The sequence below is a fragment of the Bos indicus genome, chromosome X, assembly GCF_029378745.1.
Source record: "Bos indicus isolate NIAB-ARS_2022 breed Sahiwal x Tharparkar chromosome X, NIAB-ARS_B.indTharparkar_mat_pri_1.0, whole genome shotgun sequence".
Lineage (NCBI taxonomy): Eukaryota > Metazoa > Chordata > Mammalia > Artiodactyla > Bovidae > Bos > Bos indicus.
In genome coordinates, this window is record NC_091789.1 from 53,824,238 (window position 1) to 53,843,794 (window position 19,557).

At 39.2% G+C, this 19,557-nt stretch overlaps 2 protein-coding genes across 6 annotated transcripts in view; one reads left to right on the top strand and one right to left on the bottom strand.

The window, feature by feature from the left end:
* NOX1 (NADPH oxidase 1) overlaps positions 1-2,130 on the top strand; it is a 34,834-nt gene extending 32,704 nt beyond the window's left edge. Inside the window, exon 13 of the mRNA XM_070785032.1 lies at positions 870-2,130. Within this exon, the coding sequence (XP_070641133.1) occupies positions 870-996 (127 nt within the window). The 3' untranslated portion in view covers positions 997-2,130. The remainder of the gene's footprint in view (positions 1-869) is intronic.
* Positions 2,131-4,114: 1,984 nt separating this feature from the next.
* CSTF2 (cleavage stimulation factor subunit 2) overlaps positions 4,115-19,557 on the bottom strand; it is a 31,829-nt gene continuing 16,386 nt past the window's right edge. The window contains exons 8-15 of one of the 5 annotated variants that reach the window (XM_070783743.1): positions 19,224-19,286; positions 16,350-16,409; positions 15,566-15,707; positions 14,611-14,786; positions 14,045-14,322; positions 7,246-7,356; positions 6,400-6,524; positions 4,115-4,325 (exon numbers count right to left, since the gene is read on the bottom strand). In XM_070783743.1, the coding sequence (XP_070639844.1) occupies positions 6,402-6,524; positions 7,246-7,356; positions 14,045-14,322; positions 14,611-14,786; positions 15,566-15,707; positions 16,350-16,409; positions 19,224-19,286 (953 nt within the window). In that variant the 3' untranslated portion in view covers positions 4,115-4,325; positions 6,400-6,401. The other 4 variants (XM_019955679.2, XR_011565178.1, XM_070783741.1 and 1 more) reach the window with 4 other exon arrangements.

Genomic DNA, 19,557 nt, shown 5'->3' on the forward strand with positions numbered 1-19,557 from the left:
CACAAAAGGCCACATATCATTTGATTCCAGATTAGGCAAATCTAGAGACAGGAAGTAGATTTGATTATCTAGGGCAGGGGTGGGGGCAGTTGGCAGAAAATGGCAAATGACTGCTAATGTGTATGGGTTTTTTGAGATGAAAATGTTCTCAGATTTTGCACAACTTGGTGGTTATACTAAAAAGCACCAGCTGCACACTCTAAAAGGGTGAATGTTATGTCATGGGAATTACATTTCAAATAAAAGAGAGGAGAGGAAGATATGAGGGAAGGAAGGAGAGAGTGAGGCCCAGAGCCTAGTTAGAAAGAGTATCTTTGGCAAGAAGAATCACCACCTCTTCAATGTGAGAAAACACTAGATGGCTTTAATAGCAGCTAACATAAGCACTTGCTATGTGCCAGGCATTTTTTAAATTGCTTTACACATGTTGTTTTTGTTTAAACCTCCAAACAAGACTATGAGCTGGATACTATTTTTATCCCCATTTTACAGGGTCGGGGGGAATGGTGAAAGAGAGATTAAGAAACTTGCCTAAAGTCATACAGCTGGGACAAATGTCAGTACAGGGATTAGAACCTAGACAGCCTGGCTTTAGAGTCCAGTAGTTCATAGGGCACTGCTCTCCATATCCTATGGGTGTGCTCAGTAGAATAGGCAAGGCTAAGTACTGAGAGGGTTAAGGGCTGGGAGCATATTGGGGATTGCAAACAGAAAAGGTGAGATGAACATGAAGAACGTGAGACCATCAATAACTGAGTTTTTATGTAAGGTTGGTGGGAGGAGAGGCATAGCAGAGGTGGAAAACATTCCCACAAACCATCAGCAGCCTTTGCTGCCTTCTAGCTCTGGCTACCATTCTCTTCTTGCAGGTTGGCGGTGGGAGTCTTCCTATGTGGTCCCCAGACTTTGGCAAAGAGCCTGAGCAAATGCTGTCACCAGTACTCCAGCCTGGATCCTAGGAAGGTTCAATTCTACTTCAACAAAGAAAATTTCTGAGTTATAGGAATAAGGATAGTAATCTGCATTTAAGTCTCTTCATCTTCAACAATTTACTTGGTTTGGTCAGGTTGAGGCAACCACTTACAGACAGTAACATGTTTCTTTCAAGGCAGTCCCTGGCAGTCTTTCTTGATTGGATTCAACTTAGTCATCACTGAGCTTCATGGACCTAAGAACTTTAGTAGTTATCATAATTGCAAAGCCCATGGATTCTTTCTTTGGAAATCATTGTAAATCCTTCTGGAATGCCCTGACTGCAGCAAGGCCTGATAGCAGATGCAGTTGACAGTTACATAATTTAACCTTGGGTGATTTTGTTGATTCCAAGTGTTAACCATATCCTGGACTCTGGGTCATTCTCCTAGTCCTCCTACCCACCAAGAAAATTTCTAAGTAAGGTGATTTTTTTTCAAATAAAAATTTATTAAAGAATTAATGACAAAATATAATAAACATAAATAGTAAAACAACAAACATAAAATTACCAAGAACTCAATCCCTATATAACAGTATGTACATTCTGTTAAACATGATCTTATCCAGTGTGAATGGCAACTTATGCTTTACTCATATTTGCTTATCAAAAAATGAAGGATTTTTCTCTGTTTAATGAATAAATCTTTTGTTACGTCATCTAGGCTCTCCATTTAGGAAAGATAATCTTGAAAGTATGCTAATCATAACTGAAATTGTATCATAATTGAAAGACAGCTATATTGTCATTAGCTTGCCTTGTTCTGTTGGAAATAATTGTGAAAACTTGAACTCCATCTTAGGATGATTATTTAGTCAACAAAGACTCTTTATTACCATTTTAATCAAGGGGAGTTATTAATGTCTTGTCTTAAAAAGATAATTTAAAATTTTGACAACGTTTCCTTGGCTCCTACGTACCTATTAAGGAATCGTTCAGTAACATAAGCAAAATGCCTTTTCTTTCGCCTATCAAAATGTTCTTTTATTTCTTCCATCCACCTGGCTCTGGGGTGTCAGTAGTCACAGTGAATCAGTAGAAGGAAAGAAGACTGGGGCCCTTAAAAGAGGAAAAATAATACACATTTTGTTGTGCTCAAAGACAATTCAAATCATAAGATTTACAAGAATGTTTCTACTGAATTAACATTAGTGCACCTCTCTCTCTACCATTGTGGCCAAAAATGAATGATTATTTCTAATTCTCCAGAAATCTACATGACTTGAAGGATTAGAAAAACTGTTTTTTTTCAGTCACTAGTCTGAACAAAATAAAGGAAGGTCATGAACTCATGGTTGTGTTTCATGTATTAACTGGACATCAAGAAAAAATACTAATGGACATTTCCGAAAGAATAGATTGGGATACCCCTGCTGTTACCAATTTCCCAGATTTCAGCTAATTTAAATTTAATAAGGCTTCAGGAACATGCACGCTGCAGCCTTGATGGTTTGGTTCCTATTAGACAACTGCTGACCAAATTATAATTTGATCTCCAATGAGTCTGATTTGGAATCTTAGTGTTCCTTAAAACTTATTATAATGTGTTCCTAAGGAGAAAGACTGTATTCTCGGTCTTGATGTCTCAATATATTGACACTTCAAGACATGGCTGCTGCTAAAATCAACATATCAAGGCCTAGAATGTTCATGGAAGCTAGCATAAAAGGTAATGATAATAATAAATCCTACATACAATCAACATCTAAGCCCAAATTGGGGATGAGCAGGCTACCTAGAAAGCTTCTCAGCTGTTTTGATCAAGTTTTTCTTCCTAGGTTGCAGTTATCGAGTATCTTTCTCAGTAAACTTTTGTTGTAGTCAATGCTTATATATGAGTAGAAAATCTCTCAATTTTAATGTCCCTCATAATTTTGATTATCTTTGCATTCTTTTGCTTGACATGTAAGCAATATGCTATTACATTCTCTACACCTATGGCAGGTTTTTAATTCACTTGACCATACTCCTAACGCAGAGGCTAGGACTCTGAGAATATAAACAGACTCAGGAGTAGTTCCAGTGGAACTTTACTAATTATTAAGGCACCTCTTAACCTCTTGAGGTTGGCCTGATGGAGATAAATCATGTTTCTCCTTAATGCCACTATGAGAGAGAATACTAGGCCGGAAGAGCTGTAGGTTATAGCCAGTGGCACTGATTGTGTTCACACCCATCTGAGAGGAAGAAGGCAGGGTCAGGCCTAATGGGCAATCTGACTGCTTATACATTTGGTCCTTTTGAAATAAATGAGAAAAATATAAATGTAAAAATTTTAGAATTTCTATGTTTTAATTTCCCAGAATAAATCTGGTTACTGGGTAGGGCTGCAGATTAGTAATTATTTAGAAGGCAAGATGAAATGTATTGTTTGACTTCTGTTCAGTGTTTATTTCATCTTGAACATAGGAAAAATTAGTGGCTTTCTAAACTTTTAAAGTTAACTACCCAGACTGAAGAGTTTTAGAACAAGAAAATGTCAACAGTCTCTTGTGTTGCTGACACATTAAAACCAGTGATCATATATCGTCCTTGTCTTAACTCTGAACTATGTATGTGAATAGACTTTAGTTCATTTCAGTTCAGTCATTCAGTCTTGTCCAACTTTGTGACCCTATGGACTGCAGCATGCCAGGCCTTCCTGTCCATCGCCAACTCCCGGAGTTTACTCAAACTCATGTCCACTGAGTTGGTGATGCCATCCAACCATCTCATCCTCTGTCGTCCCCTTCCTGGTACTGACCAAAAAAATACATTTTGATATTTGGATTTTTCTAGACTAAATACACTGCTCTGCTATGTAGGCTCTTTGCTTTGCTGGCCTTCTGACCATTTTACAGCTCTAAGCACATGCTATTGTCTGAGTAGACTCAGAAGCTCTAGCAAGTTCTCAAAGGGCAAATATTATTATTCCTGTTGGAAGCAAACTAAGCAAAAACTAAGTTCCAGAAAACCCTGTTTCTGAGAAATTCTCAAATATCATTAAGAAGAATAAATGGTTAACTTAAAAGGAAAAACAACTATGCAACATTAAAGTACAATATTGCAATAAGGGTAGAAAACATGTGTGAGGTTTCACCCTTGGAGTTCAGCCTTTTAAAAGCAAAAAGGTTATGCATATCAATTTGCAGTATACTAAAATTGTGTTCAAAGTTTATTTCAAGTCACAGAAAATATACAAACTAAGACAACAGAATGATCTGATTTTGTTCTGAGAGAAGGTGATAGGAGTCCTCCACCTGGCACCAATTTGAGTCATTCAAGGGTTAGGATGCAGAAGTCATCTTTTTGCAACATTTCAACAAAGTTATAGGATTAATTTCCATATCTGTTGCCAGGTATTTTTGAAAACCTGTAAGGAAAAGTTGGGAGAAAGCCATTACAAGTGGAGACAAAGTTCTCTTCCCCAAACATCAGGAAGAAAAGAATTTAAAGGTAGGGGAAGGAGGCTATGCATAAGAACAAATCACCAGGAACAGATTCCTAAGGTGTCTGCCTCCTGCTTCCCCAAAATAATCATCTCTTACACTGGAGTTTCTCAACCTCAGCACTACTGACATCTGGGGCCGGATAACTCTTTGTTATCAGGTGGTGTCCTGAGCATTACAGGAGGTTTAGCAGTATCTCTGGTCCCTACCCACTGAAAGCCAGTAGCATACCATACCCGCTAAAGCTGTGATAACCAAAAATGTCTCCAGACATTTCCCAGTATCATGTAGGGGGCAAAACCACCTCTGGCTGAGAACCACTGACCTAATGGTAATGGTACATAAGCCTGTCAGTGATAGCAGAGCTGGATCACAACCAGTAAGGTAGAGGATGGAGGGAGAGCCAATCTCTTGGCTACAGTATGCACCAATACCAGCAAATACACATTAAAACCTTCCCAGTGGAAAATTGCAAAGAACTACATGCACCACATGTACATATTAGTGGAGGTTTAAAAGAGATAAAAGGTGAATAAGGTCTGTAGTCTAGTTAAGAGTAATGTACCAATGTACATTTCTTCCTTTTGCACTATAAACCAAAAAGGTATTGTGTACAATAGATTCCCAAAATTTTATCATTGTGGGAAGCTAAAGGAAAGGTGCATGAGGCTCTCTGTACTATTTTCCCAACTTCCTGTGAATTTCTAATTATTTCAAAATAAAAGATAAAACAAACAAAAAACCCTGCTCTGTGGTATATGTGCAAGGCTTTGAAATGAGGTACCTTATAAGCAAGAATACACAAGCAGAGAAATTTCAGAAACATTTTTTACCTCTACTATCCCAAAACATAATTTTCTCACATTCTAGGGGATACGTTTTTTTAAAAAAATAGCTTTTTAAAAATCTATTCCTCTAACTATAATAGGCAGTCTACACTTTCACTAAAGAAAATAGAATGACTTGGGTATCTGGACTAAAAGTTCTAGTTGCACTGTTAAGTCTGGTGCCATCCATCTATGACAGCTTCCCATTAAAGTTCAGTCAATTTAATGTCTAGATACAGATATAATGCATATTTACAGTTTAAAAGTTTTAACAATATTACAAATATGGATTAAAATACAATATATTTAGTAAAGACTGCTAGTTAGTATAAATGAGACCACTGTTAAATAATATATGGACAGAAATTATTACAAAGAGGGAATAAAAAGCAGAAATTCAAAATGTGAATTTCCAATTGATATTGGGACAATGCAAAAAAGTAATTAGCCTCTAATTAAAATAAATAAATTTTTATGTTTATGAAATACAAGATGTTGGGGAAAAACTTTTTTAAAAACCCTATACATGTAATCAGGTTAGGTCACATGATTATGTTCCTTTCTAGCTGACTGAAGAGCAAGAAAACTAAGGGCAGTAGTGTACAGCAACCTCTAAAATGTACAGGGCCTGATGGAGATGGTGGACATTCACTACCTTAAATTATGTGCTGTAACAGTTTAATCTCAAAATATTCTATGTAAAATAAATACTTGAAACTAAAATGTTTGCATATTTTATTGAAATGGTTTGTGTTTTCATTTTGATGGGATAGTTGGGAATAAAATAATAACTGATTCTGGAAGAATACATACCAAACTATATTTAGCAGTTATGTCTTTGGAATGAGACTGAGAAACCAGAGCTTTTACCCTGAACTTTCTACATTTCTGTATTTGATTAATTTGGTTAAATTGATCATATGTCACTGTTGCCCATTTTAGGGAAAAAAGGTTAAATGAGATTACAATCAATTCAACAACTGAACAAATGCCTATCACCTTCCCCTACCATGACAGGGACTGAGTTACTGAAGAGTGAAGGGTCTAGTCAAGAGGGGTACAGGCCTCGGGTAGTCTTGAGATCAAGAGACTCTTGTTGGTTAAGCTTGAAAAGTACATACCCCAAATGCACAAGGACCTTGTCTGACTCAGGCACAGTAAGTCTGCTCACCTTTAAGGAGCTCCAGTAGATTTCTGTATTTGTTCTTTTAAGATCAGGATACTCTGCCTCTGCTCAGGAGGCAGCATGGCGATCTGGTCTGCAGTTAGTTGAAGTACCTGCATAATCAAAGCAGCCTGTGCAGAGGAAAAAAAAAACATAATGAGTTCTAACGATGGTGGCTAAAAAACTACCACCAGCTTCTGTCCAAGGCAGAAGGATAATTCACATACATTAAACCAAAAAAAAATTTAAAAATGAAACCAAACCAAAGAAAAAACCAAAACCAGCTGGTGAGAAGAGGCAAAATGAAAAGCACAGGTACAATGGCTAAGATTAGAAGATTCAAAGCAGACACCTTCATGAACCCCAAATTCTTACAGATGAAGATGGTATTGGTAACCCCTGGGAAATCTACAGTTTTTAATCCTTTGAAAGAATTAAATCCTTTGAAAGGAGCTTTGAAAGTTGCTCCTTTTCACAAGTTTTGAGCTCCCTACAATGGTCAAATATAGAAACAGAAAGATATGCTTGTGGGGAATCTGCTATCATCTTTAGGGATAAGGTATAAAAGGGAGGAACAAAGGGATTTGGATTTCCAGGTCAATCAGGCCTGCACAGAAAATATCTATTGGCAGATGAGTCTGAAAAGTAAGACAAGCTACCACTGACATATAGCCATTTAAGAATTTTAGGATCTGGCCCACAGATTTTCGGGTAACAAGATCATAAAGAATTCTGAGTATAAGCATCATTTCCAAAGGGACTCTGAAGACCCGGGACCTCCACATGGTGACTATGAAAAGAGGACTCCAAAAAGATTTGTGCAAATGGAGGCAGCTGGACAACATTACTTACCTTCTCATGGTCCTGTGGAGTGACTTGGTTCTGTCCAGGACTAAAGCCACCAGGCTGGCCTCCACCCTGAATGCTTGCTCCCTGCATGCCTGCTCCCTGCATGACTGGGACCTATGTGCACAGAGACAAGGAGAGATTTTCGATACTTCTCATTTAGGTTACCAGAACCCAGTAATATTAGCAACATGAAAAAATAGGATCATATTGTGGAGACGAATAAAAAAAGCAAATAAATGACTCTGAAGAACAGTTCCTACTGTTAGCAACCGCAGAAGGCAGGGTTTAGCCAGAGATCAACTAGTAAGTTGATATATTTGCTTATGACAGCACCAGCAGCATCAACAAATACCACAAAGCATAACTGCTGTTGCTACTGCTAAGTCGCTTCAGTTGTATCTGACTCTGTGCGACCCCATAGACAGCAGCCCACCAGGCTCCTCTGTCCCTGGGATTCTCCAGGCAAGAATACTGGAGAGGGTTGCCATTTCCTTCTCCACAAAGCACAACTGGATACTATTAAATCAATCAAAATTCAGCCACATAAGCACAGGGAAAACTGACAGCATCCGAGAAACTATCACTCAGTGGAAACAGAAATGAAAGATGACATATTGTAGAATAATGTATGCTGGCCCACTGGGGAGCTACATTCACAGGGATACTGCCTACCTCTAATTCAATCAAACACAGTTCGTCCCAAAGGGCCCTATCCCATAAGTAAGGCAGAAACAATCATAATGGCAGAGGCAGAAAGGAGACGGGAAGGTCTCTGGGGAAAAGACTACTATTAGCCCCACATTTGTTTTTTTATAACTTCCCTCAGAGAATACGCAGCAGATGCTTTCTGCTAAATACAGACTAAAAAACATGACTGACCTGAGTTAACCAAGTGCAGTTTTATCATTCTTACTGGTATTTAAGATCTTCAATGGGTTCAATCTTTTGGAAAACAACCATAACCCAAAGAAAAGGCCTCAGAGCGCCTAGAATACTTGTTAAAAGGTTCCTACGCTGGAATTATGTTCACACTTAAAGCATTCACCCAGAGCTTAGGTAGTGGTTGTTGATCAGTTGCTAAGTCGTCTCTTTGTGACTCTGTGAACCCATGACCTGCAGCATGCCAGCATCCCTGTCCTTCACTATCTCCTGGAGTTTGCTCAAATTCATGTCCATTGAGTCAGTGATTGTACCTAACCATCTCATCCTCTGCCGCCCCTTCTCCTCTTGTCCTCAATCTTTCCTGTCATCAGGGTTTTTTCCAATGAATTGGCTGTTTGCAATCAGGTGGCCAAAGAATTGGAACTTCAGCTTCAGCATAAGTCCTTCTAATGAATATTCAGGGTTGATTTCCTTGAGGACTAACCGGTTTGATCTCTGCTGTCCAAGGGACTCTCAACAGTCTTCTTGAGCACAACTCGAAAGCATCAATTCTTCACTGCCCAGCATTTTTTATGGCCCAACTCTCATGTCCATACATGACTACCAGAAAAAATCATAGATTTGACTATACGGACCTTTGCTGGCAAAGTGATGTCTCTGCTTTTTAATATGCTGTCTAGGTCTGTCATAGCTTTTCTTCCAAGGAGCAAGCGTCTTTTAATTTCATGGCTGCAGTCACCATCTGCAGTGATTTTGGAGACAAGAAAATAAAGTCTGACACTGTTTCCACTGTTTCCCCATTTATTTGCCATGAAGTGATGGCAGTGGATGCCATGATCTTAGTTTTTTTAATGTTGAGTTTTAAGCCAGCTTTCTTACTCTCCTCTTTCAACCTCATCAGGAGGCTCTTTAGTTCCTTTTCACTTTCTGCCATTAGAGTGGTATCAGCTGCATATCTGAGGTTACTGATATTTCTCCTGGCAATCTTGATTGCAGCTTGTGCTTCATCAAGCCTGGCATTTCGCATGATATACCCTGCATAAATGGTTGTCTGAGGAGGCCTTACAAATAGCTGTGAAAAGAAGAGGAGCAAAAAGCAAAGAAGAAAAGGAAAGATATAAGCATCTGAATGGAGAAGGCAATGGATGCAGAGTTCCAAAGAATAGCAAGGAGAGATAGGAAAGCCTTCCTCAGCAATCAATGCAAAGAAACAGAGGAAAACAACAGAATGGGAAAGACTAGAGATCTCTTCAATAAAATTAGAGATACCAAGGGAACATTTCATGCAAAGATGGGCTCAATAAAGGACAGAAATGGTATGGACCTAACAGAAACAGAAGATATTAAGAAGAAGTGGCACGAATACACAGAAGAACTGTACAAAAAAGAGCTTCATGACCCAGATAATCACAATGGTGTGATCACTCACCTAGAGCCAGACATCCTGGAATGTGAAGTCAAGTGGGCCTTAGAAAGCATCACTACGAACAAAGCTAGTGGAGGTGATGGAATTCCAGTTGAGCTATTTCAAATCCTGAAAGATGATGCTGTGAAAGTGCTGCACTCAATATGACAGCAAATTTGGAAAACTCAGTAGTGGCCACAGGACTGGAAAAGGTCAGTTTTCATTCCAATCCCAAAGAAAGGCGATGCCAAAGAATGCTCAAACTACCACACAATTGCACTCATCTCACACGCTAGTAAGGTAATGCTCAAAATTCTCCAAGCCAGGCTTCAGCAGTATGTGAACCATGAACTTCCAAATGTTCAAGCTGGTTTTAGAAAAGGCAGAGGAACCAGAGATCAAATTGCCAGCATCCGCTGGATCATCCAAAAAGCAAGAGAGTTCAGGAAAAACATCTATTTCTGCTTTATTTACTATGTCAAAGCCTTTGAGTGTGTGGATCACTATAAACTGTGGAAAATTCTGAAAGAGATGGGAATGCCAGACCACCTGACCTGCCTCTTGAGAAATCTGTATGCAGATCAGGAAGCAACGGTTAGAACTGGACATGGAACAACAGACTGGTTCCAAATAGGAAAAGGAGTACGTCAAGGCTGTATATTGTCACCCTGCTTATTTAACTTATATGCAGAGTACATCATGAGAAACGCTGGGCTGGAAGAAGCACAGGCTGGAATCAAGATTGCCGGGAGAAATATCAATAATCTGAGATATGCAGATGACACCACCCTTATGGCAGAAAGTGAAGAGGAACTAAAAAGCCTCTTGATGAAAGTGAAAGAGGAGAGTGAAAAAGTTGGCTTAAAGCTCAACATTCAGAAAACTAAGATCATGGCATCTGGTCCCATCACTTCATGGCAGATAGATGGGGAAACAGTAGAAACAGTGTCAGACTTTATTTTTGGGGGCTCCAAAATCACTGCAGATGGTGACTGCATCCATGAAATTAAAAGATGCTTACTCCTTGGAAGGAAAGTTATGACCAACCTAGATAGCATAATGAAAAGCAGAGACATTACTTTGCCAACAAAGGTCCGTCTAGTAAGGCTATGGTTTTTCCAGGGGTCATGTATGGATGTGAGAGTTGGACTGTGAAGAAAGCTGAGCACCAAAGGATTGATGCTTTTGAAGTGTGGTGTTGGAGAAGACTCTTGAGAGTCCCTTGGACTGCAAGGAGATCTAACCAGTCCATCCTAAAGAGATCAGTCCCGGGTGTTCACTGGAAGGACTGATGCTGAAGCTGAAGCTCCAATACTTTGGCCACCTCATGTGAAGAGCTGACTCATTGGAAAAGACTCTGATGCTGGGAGGGATTGGGGGCAGGAGGAGAAGGGGATGACAGAGGATGAGATGGCTGGATGGCATCACCGACTCGATGGATGTGAGTCTGAGTGAACTCCGGGAGTTGGTGATGCACAGGAAGGCCTGGCCTGCTGCGATTCATGGGGTCGCAAAGAGTCGGACACGACTGAGTGACTGAACTGAACTGAACTGAACCCTGCATATAAGTTAGATAAGCAGGGTGACAATAAACAGCTTTGACATACTCCTTTCCCAATTTGGAATGAGTTTGTTGTTCCATGTCTGATTCCAACTATTGTTTCTTGTTCTGCATACAGGTTTCTCAGGGGACAGGTAAGGTGGTCTGGTATTCCCACCTCTAAGAATTTTCCAGTATGTTGTCATCCACAGAGTCAAAGGCTTTAGCATAGTCAATGTAGCAAAAGTACATTTTTTTTTCAATTCCCTTGCTTTTTCTATAATCCAATGGATATTGGCAATTTGATCTCTGCTCTTATTAAACACAAATTGTTAATAAACATGTTACCTGCTTCCCCAGCAGATGAAAAGCAGCAAAAAAATAAAAGCATAAAAGAAATATGGATAAACCATTAGGAGCAGATATAATAGCACTGTGAAGAACCAGGTGACAGTCTGACAGTGAAGGACACCAGAAAGCAAAGCAGGAAATAACTATGATTTCTATTATAGCATATATAAAAATGAGTGGGTACATTTAATGATGACCTTGAGTAATCAAATATGATCAAATTCATTTTTTGCATCCTGTTTAAGAAAAGAAGAAAGCATAGTATATTTTATAAATGATTTTTCATTAAAATAGTTTAAAAACTTGGTTGAATAATTCTATTATCTGGAATATTCATTTGCATGCATTAACTCAGTTCCCAAAACACTAGAGACATGAAGCATTAGAACAACTTTGTACAGATTGCTAACATACTATCACTTTCAGTTCTTTATCAATACTGAATCCAGAGACCAGTCTGAACCTTAATGATCTGTTATGGACCTGAAATATCTATGAGAATAACATTTTTGAGGCTTCAGTCAATACTAATTTGAGGTACTGTAATGTGATCTAGCCATTTAATAATGGCCATTTAAAGTTTCTAGAAGAACCTGTTCTAGGCAGACAAGTAATAATACAGGTAAGCATGAATCTAGGTTTACTAAGACAGTCCCAGTTTATGTTTTTGACTCACAGTAATTACTGACAGCACCCTCAAATGTGTCTCTGTATAGACAATAAGTTATATAATTACCCTAGTAATAAGAAGCCTTTATCAACAAGTTTCAACTAGGTGGACAGAAGTTAATTTCAAAATTTGATTTAAAATTATGTATTAAGGATATATTATTAGGTTAAAAAACAAGGTGCAGAACAGTGAAAGGAGGAAAAAATAAGAATACATATATATTCATATTTGCAAAAATAGTATGTATTCTGATTTGCTAGAAAGATACACTATAATAAAATGTGGTTATCTACAAGAGATGGGGGTCACAGGGAGACAGGTATAGGGAGGAAGGGAGGTTCTTACTGTCTATCTTTTATACATGAGTGAATGTATTTTATATTATTTGTTTATAAGAAAACACGTTGAATAATTTTTAAAAGTTTGAAGACAAAATTTTTTCTCTACCTCAAATCTTATTGGCTTTACAAAATCTACTAATGAAAACTATGACAAATTTAACATTGCAGAGTAACAAGTCCGAGTACTAGAAGATAAAGGACCAAGGAATTATTGACAAACGGTCTTCCAACCATTATTTTTGACATCCTTCTCAAAAGACTTCTCAATAGAATTATATAAGGACATCATGCAGTTATTTGTTATTTATCTCTCCACTGGAATGCAAGCTCTACAGGAGCAGGACTTTATTTTGCTCACCTTGCTCTATCCCCACTACCTATAGCTCTGTCTGATATACAGTAAGTGCTCAACAAATATTTGTTGAACGACTGAATGAAAGCACTAAAAACCCATTTTAAGTATGAAGCTTACTGACCACCGAGGGCACAATAAAAATCAAGCCCCAAAACATATTTTTTAAAAAAGTACAATTAGAAAAACAGTAACCAAGTTTTTTCCTACACATACCAGAAAATAACATATTCACATATCATATTAAAGAGGAGGGACAGATACACATATACACAATATACAATGTGCAGGTAACAGAGACGTAGTAGTACAGTAGGAAACAACATAGGTTATATTCCTTGCTCTACCACTTTTTAGTTTTGTGAATTTGGATAAGTCACCTGAATTCTTGGGTCTCAGTTTCCAAACCTATAAAATGAGAGAACTGGATGTCTGCCATGTCCCATTCCACTCGGACCATACAATTCTCTCATACACATGTACACATGCATGCCTGAGAGGGAATAAGGCACAGAAACATATGGGAGAGCAAAGAGAAACACAAGTACATAGAGGAAGGAGGAAGTCACACTGAAGAAATATGAAGGTGGAAGAGCTAGAGGCAAACAAAAGTATTAGCAGAAAAAAAACAAAACAAAATAAGCAAACAAACTCACGGAGAAGATACATGCATACTACCTGCAGGGTAAAAAGGATGGAGATGACTACATATAGATAATCATAGCCCATCATAACACATAGCTGGAGAAAGCCAAATAAAGAGAAAGAAGAGAAAATTCAGTTGCACAGCTTTTAAGGTGAGCATTAGTAAACTGCCGTTCATACTCCACTGTTCACTTTAGGCTATGTGATGAAAGTAAAGTAAAACAGATTTCTGCAAACCTAAGATTAGCTAAATGACCACTAACTAATAGCTCTTCATATGCTTGAATGCAGTAGTTCTTAGGGCTATACATTAGAATCATTTGGGGGAGGCTTTTCAAATTATCCATGTCTAGATTCTACTAATGTACACGCTGTCCCTTAAAATCAGGGGCTCTGTTCTGAATGGAATTTGAAATTGTGGGACAAGGTTACACTTATGGACTATACTCCTGGCAGTGAGAAAACCACCGCAACCTAAGGAACAGAGAAACAAAATGAAGGGAGATCCTAATCTTCCCCAACAAGCTCAGAAACCAGAAAGCAGTAATAATCAGCCTCAATAACCAATTCCTGAATAGATTAAGACTTCACATGGAAGCGAGAGTACTACACATACCTGTCTGGATCCCTGGGGTCCAACGGCCCCCATGTTAATTGGACTGGGACCTTGGATTCCACTAGGCATAGGGCCTCTTGGGCCTGGCACTGGGCCCCTTGTATCCATGCTTCTGGCCTCCATTCCTCTGACTTCCATTGCACGAGCCTCCATAGCGCGGGCCTCCATAGCACGGGCCTCCATTGCACGGGCCTCCATTGCACGGGCTTCTAATCCTCTAGCATCTAATCCTCTAGCCTCCATGGCTCGTGCATCTATGCCTCTGGGATCTCTTCCACCTATAAAAAAAGTTGAAAGAAAACTATTCGGTAGCTACCCACATTTACTGCAAGAAGAACCAATAATCAAAGAAAGACAGAAATCTATTTTCTCCAGTCACATGTCCCCCCCCACAGCTATATGAGATTGCTTTCTCCTTCTCAGTTTCTCAAATTTGCAGATAAACTTGAAAAATGTTTGCCAACTCTACTGCCCCAGCATTCTGTATCCCAGATTGGAGCCTAAGACAGAGCATTCATCATGAGTCCACAACTACCAGTCAGCTTTGTGATGTGGTTTCCCCTCACCTCTGCCATCCAAGGGTGGACCCCTCTGATCTATCATGGGTCCTCTTGGCTCTGCCATTAGAGGTCTGGGCTCAGTTAATGGCCCTCCCCTCATCTCATGTGGGGGTGGGCCACGGCTGTCATGGCCAGGGACATGGTGCATGGGCGGACCCTGATGAGGTGGTCCCAGGTAACCTCTAGAGATGGAGAAAAAAATGTTATATTTTAAAAGAGAACAAAACAACATGAAAAGTGTCAACTAGAAGATCAGTAAGTAAAAATTAGATAAAGAACTGATACAAACATCAGTTTTCAAATTCTAAGAGAATAACACAAAACAGGTCAAAGACAAACTATAGAGATGTAAACCCATGTATTTCAGAATTTCATATTTGGTCAGGGAACACATATTAAGGAGGAATTAATGGATATCCATTATATATAATGAATATACAGTATGGTGCTTAAGAACATGGGTTACTGTATAGATTCAAATCTGGGCTTTATCACATATTAGTTGTGTGATCTTCAGCACATTTGCTTAACTTCTTGATGCCTTGGTTTCTTCATCTGTAATATGGGACTGATATTAGTATCAACCTCAGGATTAGTATCAACAACAGGGTTGTTGTGAAGATTTAATGAAATAATCTCAATAAAGTATTCAAAGCAGATTCAGAGGCATAAACCCCATTAATATCCATTATTATTATTATTGCTATTATTAGTAGTTTTTCCCCAGTCCGATATGTCTGCTAGAATTTCTAATTCCTGAGGATGAAGTAGCAATGGTTAGTTCAAAATGACATACTTCAACTACAAATTCTGCCCAGCAAGTGCTTCGTTTTGGACAGTGGTCATGAATATTTATCTTTTGAAACAGGCAAACAGGCACAAATGGTATAAAAAGACTTTGTTCTCAAAGCAAGGGAAAATTCTAACTCCTCCAATCTTTTTCTTCTGTGTCAGGGCTTACCTAGGTTCTACCTCTCCAGTTACAGAAAGTAAAGTGCCTCCACGTGGGTCATTTGGAGCATCTCCCAATAGACCTCGAGGCGTTGGGACGTTGGCAGGCAAGGGCCCACGCTGCATAGCTGCTCTGGGGTCTTGCATTGGCACTGACAGGGAAACAAACGGTGAGTTACTGCTGTGAAGGACACATATGGCAACAAGGAATGACTCTACCACTGACAACGTAGTTCAGACACTGTAGAGTGGATGAAATCTCACCACAGCAGAGTCCTCTTGCAGCTCAAGAACAGAAGCAGGGTATAGGTAGAATCTGTGCCAGGTCAGAGGTATGGATGGAATTATATAAAGAACAAACTGGGGAGCAACTTGCCAAGGCCTAGCACTGCAATCTGAAGAAGAAACTTGGGCCCTTGGTTTTGCTTAGAATCAATCTTAGTTCAAGGACCAGAGCCACAAAAGAGTTAGGGTCTTGGCATATGTGAACACTGCCATGGCTCTGTGAGAACCGGCTGTCTCCTTACAGACTGCTATTCCATCCAAGCCTCCTGACACCAGTAGGGAGGGAGTACAGCCTCAGACAGATGCCCATATCCTCCATGTTCTCTGCCCTGTGTGAAGACATCAATCTTAGGCCTGTGGCCCCAAGAGGAAAAAAAAAAAAAATAACAACCCCAAACGCTACCCTTTAGGGTTCCGAATGTGAGGATGACTGTCGAGCAGTCCTTATCCTCTCAATGTCCCACCCTGAACATCACAAGCAAAAGGAAACCCGCAGATACAATGGGTACCTTGAACTCGCTCAATTGATGCAGGCCCGGTGGGTCCCACGGGCGAGTGCTGTACAGTTCCTAAGTGAGCAGTAAGTTCAAAAGGAGAAAGAGCAGACACTTAAAATAGCTTGCACACACACATGCAGAAGCATACAGACACTGGAGATTTATACATAGTATCAGTTAAAAAGCTAAGAGGTCATTAGCTTGCCTTGGGCTACAAAATCTTCCTAAATTATATGATCTGAAACTGTCCTGCTTTGATGAGATTGCTTCCTAAGGTAAAACCTGTGGGCCACTGATTTTATCTGGGCAGGAATAACTAGCCACTTGTAATTTTTACCTCTGCTACTAGGATTCCCCTTAAATCTTATGATACTATGAAAAAAAGAAACAAAATATAAAACAGATGCTACTGAATCTCTAGTTAGGCAAAGAAGGCAAACATATTTTCATAAGCAAAAAATGGAAGAAATTGCAGTGAATCTGGAAAGCAAGATTTATTCTGGAAAAGCCCATAACAAAAGTGGGACAGTATTACTTCTGTCATACCTTAAGGCACAAAAATTTCTGCTATCAAATGGGGAAATACAGTGAATGAACTTTAGATAAAGAAAGAGAATATCACTCCTCAAGAAGTACTCAGCCACTGTAAGTTTTTGATAAACAAACACCACAACATCATTAAAGACTAATAAGATGACAAGGGCACCAATGTAAGGCAGCAGAAGGCAAGAAGTCTCAAACATCTCACTGTCTCTTTTCACCTTTACAAATGTTTAAAAGAAGTATGGATTGCAGGAAAAGAATGACAAACCGGGTACAAATGAAAGATTCTTGCTGCTTCTGCTGGGTACTAAAGGAAAACTAGGAAGGAAAGTCTCATTTTATCTCTTCATGAATACATCCTTGATATACCTTCAAAACTCAACTCATTTCCCTTTGTTAACTTTTGACCAGAAAGGTGAAGATAACTACATCAAGAGGGAAGATGTCTTATGGAAGTATGTATTAAACAAATTTTGGTTTATTCATGGCTGGGGGAGAGGCAAAGGTATGACTGAAACTCTAATTCCTTCTTTCTAAGTATTCAAAGCAGAAATACTTTGTGACACATACTAGTGATAGTGGCCGAGCTGGGTAGGGCACAACAGCACAAAAGCATGGGCTGCTCAGATGAGGTATTTGGATGAAAGCTTGTTCCACTGTCAACAGCCTGACAAGGTTATGCGTTGTCACTTCAGCCACCCATATCAGTATATAAACCACAGACAAGGAGTACAGTGCATAGACTTTTATCTTAGTATTTTGCTTAAAAAAAAAAAAAAAAGGTTTGGGGAAATTCCCTGGCAGTCCAGTGGTTAGGACTCAGTGCTTTTACTGAGGTGGCCTTGGTTCAATCCCTGGTTGGGGAATTAAGGTCCCCCAAACCATGGGGCATAGCTAAAAAAAAATAATTAAAAAATAATTAAAAAATGGGTCTTACTTATAGACCACAGGCTAATAATTAATTTAAGCTTCCCTATACTTATCCAAAGCAGTTCTTTCTAATCACAAGGACACAATGAACAGGAATATGTGCTTAGTCACTCAATTGTGTCCAACTCTTTGCGACCCCATGGACTGCAGCCTGTCAGGCTCTTCAGTCCATGGGATTTCCCAGGCAAGAATACTGGAGTGGGTTGTCATTTCCTCCTCCAGGGGATCTTTCTGACCCAGGAATTGAACCCAGCTCTCTCTCTCGCATTGTAGGCAGATTCTTTACCATCTGAGCCATCAGGGAAGCCCAAGAATTAGAACAGAATACATTAAAAAGCATTTTTGGAAGTTAATAGAAGCAGTGTGGACTGACAGAAAGCGGAGAGATTTTAGAGTCAGAGACTTTGGAATCTTAGTTCTGCAACTTATTAACTGGAAGAAAAGACGAGTGCACCAAGCCCAGTCTACATTATTCAGATACCAGTATTTACTTACCTTGTCCCCTTGAAACAGTAACTTAGAACTCTGAGCTTCCGGCTCTTCACCTGAAAACTGAAGTGCTGCCATCCCCACCTAACTCGCAAGGCCATTTATGAAAACTAAAGTGTGTGGCCTATAGGATGCACTCAGTTTTACTGTTAGTTCCTTCTGTATTTTTTTTTTTCTCTTCCCGATATTGGTTTCAAACACATCACTGCATTCTTTTTCTTCAAACTTCAGTAACAGAGAGAAAATAACGTGGTGATTTTGGAGTGGCTGTCACTGTGGTGGTATCCAGTGTTACTACCACAGTATAACATACACTTACCGAGCAGGCATCACAGACCTTTGATTCCCACTCCGCCCCCAGTTTTCTCTGGGGTTTAAATTTAGTCTTCCACATATCTAGCCACACGTTACATGCTCATTACTAAAATTCCTTACTCAGATCTCCATAGAGGGAGAGAGAACATGTGAGTAGAAGCATTAAACTTCCCAGAAACTAACACAACATTGTAAATTAACTATACTTCAATAAAAAATAAAAACATTAAAAAAAGCATTAAACTACCAGGAAAATGTGATATAAGTTAAATAGAAACAAAGGATTCATTTGCTTCATCATTAATTCTTGTAGAGTTGGGCTCTAAATCACTGGACAGTGCTGTCCAACAGAATTTTCTGCAATGATGGGAACGTTCTATATCTGCAACATCCAGTATGGTATCCTAGCCATATGCAGCTCCTGAGCACTTAGAATGCAGCTAGTGTACATGAGGAACTGAGTTTTACATTTTACCTAATTTCCATTTAATTCAATTTAATTAATTTCATATTTGAATAGCCACGTGTGGTTTCTGGCTGACATATCAGTGCAGATGTAGAACATTTCCAAGTCTAGTCCACATTAATTGGATATTAGTATTTATTTACCTTGTCCCCGCTCCATGGACACTGGTCCACTTCCTGGCATTCCAACCTGGGCCTGCATTCCTCCTAGAAGATAAGGGCACGAAAGAAAAACATAAAGACAGTAGGGTAAAAATTCGGACAGTGGCTGAGTTAACAAATTTCCTCTTTCTGCCCCACAAACAGAAACCTACAAAGGAGGATCATTAATTACCACTAAACAATGGATTTATAAAAAAGATGGAGTTTGTTAGTGTACTTAAACTTCAGTGACAGAAAAGTGAGTTATGTGAGATTAAGTAAGATTAAGCGAGTTAAGATTAAGATTCTTAATCTCCCTCATTACCAAAACCTTGGC